Raw genomic sequence first — 14,585 nt, forward strand, 5'->3', positions numbered from 1 at the left:
AGAGAACTAGAAAGCTTGAGACATTTGTTTACTCGTACAAATGGTCTGAGGTAGAGTGTAAGAATAAAGCGGAGGAGCTGAGATAGAGGCGAAAACAATATGTGCGAGAGCGCTAAATGTGGCGCACCGGACCACAAAGCTCTGCTCTGAAAACTCAGTGCCATGAAGCAGCAGTGGCACACAGACCTCCTGTAGGTCGTCCTGGTAACGTTTCGAGTTCATCTTAAGGTGGTGGGAAAAAAAGAGAAGAAATCATGAACTTATCCGAGTCTGTTTGGCTCTTGGAAGAGCCATGGAACATCAGCAAACCGGAGGAAGACAACCAGAAACTTTTATTCGGAATCGGCATGGATAATTTCATCACGCTCCTGGTTTTCGGACTCATCTTTACGCTCGGCGTGCTGGGCAACTCCATGGTGATCACCGTGCTGGCCCGGAGCAAACCGGGGAAACCGCGCAGCACCACCAACATATTCATCCTCAACCTGAGCATAGCAGACCTCTCCTATCTGCTCTTCTGTATCCCCTTCCAGTCCACCATCTACATGATGCCGACGTGGGTGCTGGGCGCATTCATCTGCAAATTCATCCACTATTTCTTCACTGTGTCCATGCTGGTGAGCATCTTCACCCTGTCTGCCATGTCCGTGGACCGATACATTGCCATCGTGCACTCGAGAAAGTCCTCCTCTATCCGGGTGGCGAAGCATGCTCTGATCGGAGTGGTGGTGATTTGGATACTCTCCCTGGCCATGGCAGCGCCTGTCATGTATTACCAGAACATCTTTCACAGAGGGGAGAATCACACCTTTTGCTGGGAAGTGTGGCCAGATCAAAACCAGAAGAAAGTCTATGTGGTTTGCACGTTTGTCTTTGGTTATGTGTTGCCTCTGCTGCTGATTTCCTTCTGTTACGCAAAGGTAAGAAAAGCTTGGGTCATTTAATAATCATGGAAATGATTGAAGTATCAAAAAATATCTTAAAATGTCTTACTTTCATTTCTGTACTTACAGGTTTTAAATCACTTGCACAAAAAACTAAGAAATATGTCCAAAAAGTCAGAGGCATCAAAGAAAAAGGTATGTATTATAACCAGTCTTTATATATAAATACATATAAAATACATATACCAGTGCACTGAATAGATGCTGTAGATGGATAGATAGATCAAACCATAGATATTAGATAAGATCAAATAGTCCTGCTTTTGCCCCACAGTGCAATTTGCAATAAATATCACTAACATTTTTCAAGTTAAGTCCAAGGAAAATAAAGTTTTAACAACATAATATACTCATTGTGTGATAAACGTTTCCTTCAAATTGACCTTCTGAACACTTGAATTTCCCTTTACACCTTTTACCTGTCATGAGGATGGCGATTATGTTGGTGAATGGTTTCAGCCCTATATAAATTTTAAGAAAAGGCACTCATAGTCATACTTTTCAGTGAAGTGCCCTCCATCTCTCAGGCTATTTCACAGTTCACTTAGCTGCAGCCTCTTTCAACATATGGTTTGACTCAAAGCAGAGGTCAGTGTTCTTGACCTTTCGGAAGATATACTATATCACATCTACACTGCCCCACACTCTCATTATTCAGAGCTCGTACCATATGCTACACCATTTCCTCAATTTCAACAGGCAGCCAGATGAAACTATTTCCATTCTCTCTACTTATCTTTAGGGGCAAAATAATGAATATTAACTTCATAATGTTTGATGTTAACTGACCCACTCAGGAAAAGTAGCCAAAAGGCAATATGCAATCAAAGTGCCATCTAATCGTTATTATTCTTAGTGGAGGTCATTTAGCCTCCCAGAGAGGCAGTTATCAGCTATTGCCTGCTTGTCCGTCTGTCTGTCCATTGTTCCTCATAGCCACAGTCATTTCAGCAGCTCCAGATCAGCTGGAAGGGAAACAGTTGATCAAAATGTAAACACATGTATACACATTTCTACCTTGATGTATGCTTTATTATACAAGGTTTAGATGTAAAGCAGTAAACTGCTAGAACAGAACAGATGCAATCTGAATGCAGTATCAACAATGAATAACTGCATATGGATATTCACTTAGAAATCAGTAACTTTTTATAGGCCTAGTGCTTGTGCCAAAAATATGTTTCCCTTCCAGTGTGTTGTGTTGTTCAGCTTGTGTTTTATAACAAGATGATTAATGTGCAGCATATAAAAACTCAATGCACAAATACTCAAATATAATCAAACTGAAAACTGAATAATGGATGTGCAAATGAATGTGAATAGACCAGCTACTGTCATAATTTTGTTTTATTTAAAAACACAGTAACACTAAAGAACAGTCAGAAAACTTACAAACTTCAAAGAGATACGTATGAACTATATCTTTCTAATGTCACCCCGCTGTCATCAGTGCTAACAATGTGACTAAAATTAATGTGAAATTACAGCATGAAGAGAAATAAAGTACAGTGCAAATGTTATATGATCAATATATTTGCCCATTCAGAGTGTGTGGCAACAGGAGGCAAGAGATTATTATCTTATCCTAGCATAATACCTGAACAGTTAGCATGGCTCTGTCCAGATATTTTATGTTATTTTGTACAAAAACTTTTTTACACTGGGTTATTGTTACACTGACACAATGTCAGCAGAATGGGGAGAATAGAAAAACCTACCTTTATTCTGACTCAGATCAGGTATTATTCCAAGATGGCTACCCCTGCTGCTAACGTTGTAGTCACACCTTTCAAACTGCCTTTAGTGGCCTGAATGTGAGATGACACTGATTATAGGACAGTTCCCTTTTCCAATTTATATTTTTTTGACAAAAGAGCTTTTTGAGGTAAGGAATCATTTTGTCTACTGTTGGGAAGGTTTCCCTGGGATAACATGAATCTAAGGGGAGGAAAGTGCTCATCATTCAAGCTGTTTCTATCTTCCCTTGGAAATGGTCAAAAATCATTTCTCTGCCAATTTTCTTCAGACTTCAGTCTATTTGAGCTCAGCTTCCATGACAGTCATGACATATCTTGGCTGTTTGACAGATTGTCACTTTCATTCATTTCTGCACTAAAGACTTCGACAAAACATGTTACACACTTTCCTTCACTCCTGCAGATTAAACAGGGCTGAAAAGGCACTTAACCTGAAAGGCATCTGCAACGCTCAGTGGAGTTTTGTGTTAAATTTCGTAGCTACAGTAGGCTACACACAACCCTCAACTTTTCCTACATTATTTCTAGGAGAAATAATCTGGCCATAGTGTTGATGTTGGCTTTTAGAAGAAATGTATTGAAACCAGATAGCTACAAACATTGACAGGGGGTGATTGTAAATTCTGCCATTGCGCCACTAGCATTAATAGCTTTTTAAATGCTGTGTGTTCAGCATCAGATTTTATTCCTTTACTCATCAACAGTTGTCTCCAGAGGTGGAAAACAATGTTAACTCTCTTCCTAATACTGAAGTTTGCATGCCAACCAGCTAGCCTGTGGGCTTATGTCAACCCATCTCATCTCTTTCCCTTGGTGACTCCGTGAGTAGCCTCCAGTCTTTTCTGAAAACATGGTGTTGCTCAGAGGTTGTATTATAACCTCTGGTAAAGATAATGATGGCATATGTTGACAAGCAACAATCATCACCATGTTCAAAGGCCTTTTAAAGTAAAATAAAATGTGCTAGTGTTTGGCTCTTATTTTGACTTTGACTTATTTTGAAGTGTCAGCTACAGAGGCTTTGCAGACTAGGTTTGTAGATAACGTTGTTATCAGAAATTTGCAGTAATTGGTTGGATGTTTGCTTATTATGGTCTGACTCTGGATGATTACGGTATACATATAGGAGAAACTTTCCTCCTGAGAAAAATGAGTCCATGGGCTATTTGTGCAGCTGGTTATTATAATTAGATTTTAGATTAGATGACATCTAGTGGACATAAAGTTTATAACAGGAGCAAAGAAATGAGTGGTGACGTAGACCCTCTAAGGGGGTTTTCGTCCCTCTGCTTCGCATTGGGCCGAAGAACACCCCTTAGCCGTGGTATAATGAGAATATACCACGGCCTGTTGTGATATATTGCTAAACCTAACAAAGCCATGACTCCTCTTGGTCAAGTTGCATCTTTATTATGGCAATAGTACCAACAATGGTCCAGTCTGCATGATGTTGTAGAGGCCCCTTTTAAGGGGATGCTCCTATGGGACATATCAGGGGGATGAAAAACACAAGCAGAACTATTTCTTGTCTGAATTTCCTCCACTGTGGCATTACACTTTATTCTCCATATCTCTGCTAGGGACCAAGATCATCACTTGTGACCAGATTATCTCAAAGGAATATCACTGTTACACTAACTTCAATTGTTATTAATTAATCATGGCGCTGGTGCCATGTTTGCAAGCGAATGAGACAAATAAGTAACTTGCAGTGGGCCACACAACGTCCTCGGTGAGGTGGGGGGAGTTTGTTCAAATAAGCATTTAATCAATAGTTTGTGTGGATTACCTGGGTCCCAGCAGTGAGCTGCTGGGACTGAGAGACATGTTGGTGACATCTGGGAAAAGCAAGGTTACTCCCACTCTGGTTGTGAAATACATCTAGGCAAACCTCTTATCTGTTTGGACACCCACAGTAGGAATTAGACTCCAACACTCCAACATTCAAATTAGACACTTTCACAAGAGAAATCACCAAGAAACCGTCTTCCTTAATCTTTCTGTATGGTCTTTGTGCAAAAATGTGAGGAATCTGTTTTAAATGAATCTCTTAATCCATCTCGATTTATGCCCTGTTCAAATGAAGAAAGTCTAAAATATTGTTGCTTCCTGGTTTGAAAAATGAATGCTCTTGCTTAATGTTCTTTTGAATCACAGGGTTCATTTTACTTGGCAGACAATTATATTTTGAATGGATTCTCTGTGTCATATCAGAGGTTAAAAGACAGTTAATAATGTATAGTTTAGGAGCATAATGATATGAGTCAGACATCCAAATGGGACACACAGTGTCACACGTGAGACAGGGATAGTTTATGCTGTTTATACTGTCAATCTCTGAAGCATAAACTATCCCTGTCACACTTTATAACAGTATGGCGTTACCATCACTTGAGTGTTACAGTTGTAAAGTAAGTGTTACTAACTGTATCAATTAATAGTATCACGACACTCAGCATCAACCAGTCACTTCTTAGCAACTTCTATTGAAAAGTAAGACCGTCTGAACATGTCAAATGAGTGGTGAAAAGCTGTAATTTACTTTGTTGTGTGTTCAGTGTATTAACAGTGCAACTTCTGTTACAACTGTAGGTTAAAGTATACCCTACTTAGTTACACCAGCAGATACAACCTGCAGCGATTTATTGTGCTTCAAAATGTGGAAACACAGAAATTATTATTATAATACCATAAAACCTTTTATGTGGTAAATACAAAGTAATTAGAGGGCCATCTCTAAGAAATGGTATAATTGGTGCATTGATGTGTGTCATTGCCCCCTCCCAAATACTCACATATTAGTATTGGTTATAATATTTCAATATTGCTTTTTTTTTTTTTTTTTTAACAGTTTATCAGTGCCTAGAGTAGCAATCGATGTCACATGAACCATCCTTTATGGTTAGCATTTAGTAAGTCAGTCAGCATTAAACTGGATCCTGCACTTTTTTCACTCCCTGCTAATTTTCCAATATGAGCGAGATTTGGAGGAGGAGCTGCAGCGCCCAGATGTTAGGTCCGTCTTGCGGCTGCAGTAGGATCTGTTGGGCTGCTGTCAGAAACAGCCTCATTATAGCAACCTCACACAAACTCAAGACACAGCCATCTTGATGGATTTCTCTCTGTACAATGATGATTATCAAGAGTTGGTGTGAAACCCACCTTGATTCTGACAAACTCCTGATTGCTATCACTGATGTTTTACAGGGCTGAAGACTTCCCTGAAAGAAAAAAAAAGTTAACAAAGCAACACTTTTATGGATCCATTTTATTTATTTATTTTTACTGAAAAAGGCTAAAATGCAGAAACACAGTCGGCCCAGAATTACAGAGCACATCCCATCACAATAGCTGTTAATGGTTTTCATGGCTGGGGTTTTTTCCATTAAGGAAAATAAATCTGTATTTTATCTTGATATCCAGCGTTGACTTTAATCATTTCACAAAAGCAATACAGTAAATTCACATCAATGAATTTTGACACTAAAACACTTTGATTGATATTTGAAAGGTTAATATATCAGTATCAAAAATGAGTGATAGCTGGAATTAATTTTCAAAGACATTTGGTGACCAGCTAACAGCTTCAGACAAATGAGTAGACACAGTGTGACTAGAGAGAGGGGGAGGAGAGGCATCATTTTTATTAGTTTTTTCTTCCTGTGGAGATGCTGCTGTTTGTATTAGCCTAACTGATGGCTCTCAGGGGTTTAAGGTGAAGATATGAATGTGTTATGGAGGCTATCCAAACAAAGCACTGCTATTAACATACTGTTACACTGTAACTGTGGGAACCTGTCTCTGGGTACCGTGTTTGTGTGTGTGCGTCAGTGTATGCGGTGTATGCACTTGTGTAAAAGGGTTGGGCTGATATTGCAGGCCAATATTGACCTTTCATTTTAAATTGGATAAGGGCCAGTCAGCGATGTTTACCTCTGATATGATCGATGAGGTGTAGTTACTTTACACATTCATTGTAAAAATAGAAAAAGAAAAAGAAAAAAAAAGATCAATGCTGCACTGGACTGTGGGAAGATCTTAAATTGAAAAGTTGATCATGAACCATTTCATCAGACAGTGCAAACATTTGCACCAACACTATACTGCTCATCCGTGTAGCCATACAGTTTATTTATTTTGGTCTGAGCTGAAAAATTCACACTTTGTGTTATAGAAAGGAAAGCTGAGTAAACTGTGTTTGCCTTTGTCATATTGATTTTCTTTATGCCATGTAAATCTTGATTAATTGTTTAGTATTGCGTCTGTGTTGTAACCTGGGTGAAACCAAAGATACTCAGAGGGAGTTTTATCTTCTCTGTCAGGCTGCTGTCTCAAGAAAGAATTTGATATCTTTTCACCCTCATATTTATATTTATCAGTTGTCAGTGCCATGGGGCTAATGTCCTCTGGGTGAAGACACACACACACACACACACACACACAAACAAACTGAAAAAACAACAACAAAAAGATGGTGTAATCACTGTGTTATATCAGGGTAAAAACAAATGTGCGAGGGTCAAGCCCAAGGCCACACTGTCATTGGCTCTCTCAGGGGGACTGGGGCCAGGCAGAGGCACTTGCAAGTGGCCCAAGGCCACATTTGTTTTTCTGGGATCTGGTCCCCCTAGCTAAAAATAACACTATAGAGTGATACCTGACCCTTCTCACATCACACATCATCATTTCGTCAGTTGTTGATATAATATATAGAGGTATGGTGTGCAGCTTTCATATTAGAGGAATACAAGGGCCAAATATGAACATATACTGTAGCTCTACATTTTCAAGCATTAAATGCCCCAACTTTCACCAATAAAAGTTGAGAGATCCCATTAATGAGACTCTACTTTGCAGAATCCTTACCTTTCTGACATGTTTTTGAACTTCTTGGTACAAAGTCCGTACGAGTCAAATGTCAAATGCCTGTATTCATGTCTCATTTTTGTGCTGTTTTATGCTTATCTTTGTATCTTTGCCTGCAGGATGCCTCACTTTGCACTTGTGAGTGATTTGATTGTTAACAGCTGCACTTGACATATTATGGCATGTTTATTTCTAACTCTCTCTTAGCAAAACTGCTGAACAAAGCAGAGTTTAAAATTAACTTCACAGCATCTTTACATTTTTATTTCCATTGAGGGAGCTAATGAGTTGTGGCATAAAACCACTTGCTATCAAGTCACATGTGGAGTGGGGGCCCAGAAGATCAGGCAGCATTTAATTACTTTTTTTGTGCTGACACATTCCAGCTGTTGCCATTGGCTTTACCGTCCCCCACCTTCCCCTTAGATAACAAATTAAACTGGTTTGCTCTAATTGTAACATTAAGTTATCACAATCCTAAATATATATATCTGGTCAGTGTCTCAATTTTGGGGTCTTTATAAGGCAGGGGATGAATAAGTAACTTTTAACCATATAAACTGGAAGTAATTGAAAGTTGCGCGTCTTATGACTCAGATTGTATGCATTAAAGGCGTTTTATCTCTGGATATATCTCATATACCTGTGGATAAAGTAACAGGATCTAGTCCGTTGTGCATACATGTAATTGAGCTCCTCATGAATCTTCCTCAGAGGTAGTTATTTGCCAAGTGGAAGCCATATCATGAGACCTTCTGTTTGTGTTTGCTGCTAGACAAGACAATGAGGTCTGTCCTTCTGACATTTTTCCTCTTGCTCAGACTGTTTATTGAACATTGTGGCTGTTTTTTTTTTTTTTTTTAAAGATATGGTAAATCTTTAAGGTTCAACATATAAATTAAACTCAATACAGAATTTTTGTAAGTCATAGTCATATCCCTCATAGCTCTATCCAACCTGATTGAATTAGATATGGATTGGACAGTTTTCCCATTACTTTCACCTTCAAGTGTACCACATTAGCTACCCACTATAATGTTAAACAAAAAATATGTTTTGAATGGCTGTATCAAGGTCAACTCTCATAGCAGGGTCATCTAATCATTTACGGTAATGCAGCTGGATCTGTTGAGTGAAATGTCAGTGGGATAATATGATTTATGAGGCAGTGGCCAGTTAAATGTAATAAAATGAAGGACTTTATGAGGCACTGACTTAGTATGGAATTGCATACAAATTGGTCAACTGTATCTGTTGGTTTCAGATGCTGTACTATTAAGTCCTGACATCACTCATCATCAAGTGGCCACTCATAATAACAAACCTATAGAAAATGATTACCAAGTCTGCAATGTCCTTCAGCTCTAATTATCACATTTCCATCTTTTAGCATATTTTTTTGCTAAAAGATGGATGGATGAATATTTATCCAGTAGCGTGTTTGACTACACTCCAAATGAGTGAGTTTATTAAAAGGAAAAAAAAGATATCAATCACCTTTACGTAAGATCAAGGTAGTCAGTCATAGGTTAAAAATTCCATAATCCTCTCTCAGCATTTTGTAGTGTCTACGCTTGCACCTCCTTTAGCTCGGTCTTTAGGCTTTAGAAAATCTAGTCCGTGACAGGAGACTTTAGCCAATCACATGTCTTTTCAGAGACAGTGATTGCTCCTATTTGGCCATTCTAAAAATGTGTCAGTACTGATGAAGCATGTCAGAGATGAGAGAACTTCCTTTAGCCTATTCTTCTGGACAGAGCTGCTGACGAAGCTAATTGTGGTTGTGTCGGTAGATTTGGTGTAGAAGCAGTCACTGATTGGTAATTATGCTAATAGTTTTGCCTTTTGTTAGCCAATGGCTCACAGACAGGTGGCGGTGTGTGCATGTATGAATATGCCTCAGAGGTGGGCAAATCCTTAAACCTAATGTTAAAGAAGATGTTTTGGAGGACCTGAAACAATTGAAAAAAAAAATTCTGCTCTTGAATCAATTTGTGTTAAACTATTAGATTGTTAGCACCATGCTAACACATTGGCATACATTAAACTTTACAATAACACAATTAGGAGGATAAATCTGAATGCACCAAAACTGTGGCCATTTAAATCTCCCACCATGTTAATGTTGTCCCTTCGACTAAACCTCTCTCCTTAAACTTTTATCTTCTCTGTGGATCCAGACGGCTCAGACGGTGCTGGTGGTGGTGGTGGTGTTCTGCCTCTCTTGGCTCCCTCATCACGTTGTTCACCTTTGGGTGGAGTTCGGAACCTTCCCGCTGAACCAGGCGTCCTTTGTGTTTCGGGTGGCCGCCCACTGTCTGGCGTACAGCAACTCATCTGTCAACCCCGTCATCTACGCCTTCCTGTCTGAGAACTTCAGGAAAGCTTACAAGCAGGTCTTCAAGTGCCAGATTGGTACCAGCGAGTCCCCACTCAACGACATCAAGGAGATCCGCAGCAAAGCGGACACGCCGCCCTCGACCAACTGCACCAACGTTTGACTGACAAGTTGTGGATTGTGACATGAAAATAAATTAAAGCACCTGTCACAGTGAGAGTCATTGTAAAATCAAAGTGACAGAGCCATCAGACAAGAGTGGGTGTGTGGACTTTTCTGATGTAGCTAAGTGTAGTTGCTTGGATATTGCTACAGCTATACTGTTCCACATAAGCGCTGTTCATTATACCTGGAGGAGATAAAGCCTCTGTGGCCGCAGGATGTGATTACTCACTCTTTGATCAGTGTCTGTTTCCTGCATCTTTTCATTTCATGAAAACCGTTGACGTTTATAACTCAGGAAAATGATAGCCCCCCCTCTGAAGATAAACTCTTTGTGATTGCAGAGAATATTTACTTCATGGTGAATTTACAAGCAGGCACATAAAAAAGGCACCTTCACACTTTAAAAGTATTACACCTTTCATTTTTTTCCCACATAAAGTAAGAACTGCTTTAAACAGAGTCAAAACATGATGACCTGCTGCTGTTTGAATGTTGGTGTTGGGGAATTACTTAGTAACATTTTACATTAGGCCTAGGCCTACATGTACTGTGATCAACTGTAGGTGGATACAGTCAATAATCACATTATATATACTGACCCTAGTAATGTTCTGTTGGCTGATTTGCTGCCTTGCCAGGAATCAGATGGTGGGCTCATAATTATACCCAACCTAGCTGGCTTGCTAATATTAGCCACTTCAAATTTGGAGGGTGTGTGAATAAGGCAGAAATGAGCAGTTTCACAAAAATAGACTTCTACTTGAATGTAACTCAGTCAAACTTGAAGCAGATGTGTAAATTCATCTGCCGAGACTGTCCGCCTTGAGAAAAAAACTGGCCATATGTGTGTGAGTCATTGTGTTGTCTGGTTATTATGACCCATGACAATGTCTTGGTAGGCGACATCTACAGGTAGTAATAGTAATTTTAAGGATAAGTGCATCTAATGTTAATGAGGTAGCTATTTCAACCCAAAGCATGACCTTTTCCTAGACCTAATCAGAGTGCTAAACCTGGCCAAGTCATGACCATTATTGTAGTAACCATGGCAAAGATCAGTAACCATGGCAACTGAGGTCTGGTACGCATGCCGCTGTAGATAGGCTACTGTAGGTGAGAGGTGGGACTTGTGTCTGCTTCACAACGGGAATAAAGTCAGGACAAATAAAGATAGTTTCAAAGTGAACAAGGTGGCAGCCATGCAAAATGTCAGTGGACATTTTTACTGGAGAAATTCAGGAAAGATTGTAACAATAAAAAATTTCAATACGTAGTCTATAGCAACTACTGTGTTGTCATTCTAACTTAGCTTGAGTGTAAGGTGGCAGGATTTTGGGTATCAGTTTTTGTTTTTCCATCTTCCATCAGATTGACAGACAATGTCTTGTATTTGTGAAACTGCTGCTGCAGTGCAGCATAAAAATGATGTAACAAGTAGGCTAACTGATACAGACATTTCCGAACAATTTGCCCAACACCTACTAAAAAAAAGATTATCACTGTAGATAAAAGAAGACAAAACACCACTGGCTTTGCACTCAATATGATTGAAATCTGTATTTCAAACAGATTTAGTTGTAAATACTATAATCATTTTCTCATTTGCCTGTGAAAGCCTCATCATGTTTGGCTGTTCTGCTATTTTAAAAGTTATTGGATTGTTTTGTGCCATATGACTGAACACGTTGGACATGTGAAGCGTTCTGTACATTTTGTGGTAGCCATCTTTCTAACCACAGAAACAATGGAGCAGGATACCCTGTGCAAACGAAGAATTCTGATATTGTATGCCATATGTATGTGATGTGCCAAGCCTCTGCGCCGCAGCTTTACCTCAGTATACAAAAATAATTCAAACAAAAACACTATATGAGACCTTTAACTTGGGCCTGCAGTATCGAACAGTATTTTATCTACATCTTTGAATTTGTGGACTTGACAGAATGTGTCACATCTATTGTTAGCTTTTTTTTTAAGAAAAAAAAATCACAAATTAAAGTTGACTATGTACTTTTTAGGTTATGTAACCATGTTCCATGTGTGGAGGAGACTGGGTCTGCTGCAGATTTCTTTTTTCAGCTGATATGTCTGATTAACACCAACTTCACCCACTGGGGAGGAGCAACTCAGTGTAATCAGCAGACTCTCATCCTCCCTGTTGGCAAGAATCTCACATGTGGGAGTCAAGGATTTTTCCTACAGGGCTGAGGAGGTGCAGTTGATGACTCTGGTCCCATCTAATGCTGATGGAGACACTCTATAATGCCCACACAAGACTGAGGAAAATCTTTTTGGAATACGTGTATGTACACCTAACACAGAATACATGGCTTTTGGTGAGATGCAGACAGAGAGTTGTTAGAATGAGCTAATGAACAAAAGAAATCACTTCTGCATCATTTCAGCAACTCTGCTAGACCACAGCCCACAAATTACTGTGTAATTATTTTGTTTATTTGGGATATCATTTAAAAAACTCAATGTGCACCAATATTGAGACAAGTACAGGAAAGAAAGTACAGGAGTGAATCGAGGGATTTAGAGAAAAAAATACTAATACAATTCAAATGAGCCATTTCATCCAGTGTACCCTGTAATTACATGGACCATGTAATAGTGTAATTAATTTATATCCCTCTTAATGCTGATTGCAATCTCTCTTTCCCTCTATTTCCTCTCTTGTGCCTACCAAGATCAATTAAATATTTACACTTTAATTTGCAGGCTGTTTTCAGCTTTTGGCTACAAGATTACTCTACTCCCATTACAAGAAAATCAAACACAAACACACACTGTACAAACTGTTGCGTGAGGAAATGCTATGAAGGTGCTGTTTCTTAGTGTAGGTTTAATGTATAGGATCCGCATTTATATTTCTTTCTTTTTTTCTTAAATTGATTCATCCTCTACGGTTTATACAGTGTTGCAGTGCTTTATGTGTTTTGATGAGGTTGTCCTTGTGTGTCTTCTCAGCTTTGTTTGCTCTATTAATCAAATAATTTACTCAAACTGAGAAAAACACAAAAAGAGACATTATTTTCTTGTCTGTTCAATCTTTCTGTGCTTGAAATGCAACAAGTGACAAACTGTTACGGCTCTCTGAAGTATTCCATATCTGAGTGGTATTTTCAAATATATCCTGGCTTTTGATTGTGTCTTAATGCAGTGCTGCTTCTAATATACAATTATATTAAAATATGTGACATTTCCTTGAAGTTTTTTTATTATTATTATTATTTCATGAATTATACTGCTTTGCATTGGGTCTTTCTTCACAAAGAGAGAAAAAAAATTCCCTTTTCATTGAAGTCTTCACTTCTATAAAAGGAGATTTTCTTCAGCCTCATCTAGACAAAACAACCACCATCACCTTGCTCGCTGTCAAAGTGGGTTGTGACCAAAAGGAAAGAAAACAGTGGTGTGGGATCCCAGCAGCCGGGTTCCCCTCAGAGTTCATTTTTGTTGCTTACATATAGTAGTGGAGAACATTTCCTGGCATCAGTTCAACTCAGTGGTCCCTAAGAGCTCTGAGGAAACGATCCGTCATCTCAAGATGCCGTGCACAGTAAATGTCTAACAAGAAGGGACCCTAGAGTAATATTAGACTTCACACACATTTGTCCTTGCACATGGGGAAAAAAATATCCAACAGGGACAGAGCTGAAATAAAATTACACGAGTGGCATGTGGATATTGTCATGAGGTTAGGGGAGGGACATGGCTGGTTTTACCTTTAACATTTGACCAAAGGAGACGTTTTCTTGTTTGTATTGTGTTCGTGTTATCACTCTTATTTTCCAATTTTGTTTCTGAGCTCACATAAAACAGACTTTTGTAAATGTTCTAATTTCCTCTTGAGAACACTAATAATTCAGCGCCACTTATATAGATCTCAGCAGATGAGTTTCATTCTTTTAAATGCAGCCCAACAGAGCAGCTAGTGGTGGATTTTCAGTGTATTTGTACATGTGCTGTGGCAGCTAGTAATAATGCAGGTCTGCTTGCCTTCAGGTTTACTGCGAAGGGGAGAGCAGTAGAAATTCTAGCTCAAGGCAAATGAGCTTAGTTGTAATTTATCCACACACAAAGTAAATGGCTGAATTGAAAATTTTGATGTCAAGAGTTCAAATGTTTTAGGCAGAAGTAAGCTGAATGCAGACAATGAGCAGTACGTGGATCAGAGTACTGCCACAAGAAGTTTTGAAAATATCTGAATATCGATATCTGAATCCCTGGTAATGAATGAAGATGCTATTGGCCTTATCCTTGCCCCTATATCATCCTTACATTATCTGTAAAGCCCTGCATCACCTAGATACAGATGATAAACAGTAACATAAGCCAAACAATGACTAACAGTATTAATATTATGGCTTGAACCAGTGGAGTGTTAGTAAGGTTTCAGAGGACTGAGGAATAATGAAGTGAGAAAAATCTGTCACAAACTGAACCTGGCATGAACATACATGAAAACACAGCAAAAGTAGCCATGATTCAAATAATAATAATAATAAT

At 38.9% G+C, this 14,585-nt stretch overlaps 1 protein-coding gene across 1 annotated transcript; it reads left to right on the top strand.

Annotated features, from left to right (window-relative positions):
• Nucleotides 1–254: 254 nt before the first annotated feature.
• On the top strand, nucleotides 255–10,068 carry LOC310999448 (galanin receptor type 1-like; the record flags this gene model as incomplete). The annotated part of the gene is made up of 3 exons (XM_083989880.1): nucleotides 255–920; nucleotides 1,014–1,079; nucleotides 9,748–10,068. 3 exons carry the CDS (start codon nucleotides 255–257, stop codon nucleotides 10,066–10,068), a joined length of 1,053 nt encoding a protein of 350 aa, XP_083846006.1.
• Between the last annotated feature and the right edge of the window lie 4,517 nt (nucleotides 10,069–14,585).

This window comes from Trachurus trachurus (assembly GCF_905171665.1).
Source record: "Trachurus trachurus genome assembly, chromosome: 16".
Lineage (NCBI taxonomy): Eukaryota > Metazoa > Chordata > Actinopteri > Carangiformes > Carangidae > Trachurus > Trachurus trachurus.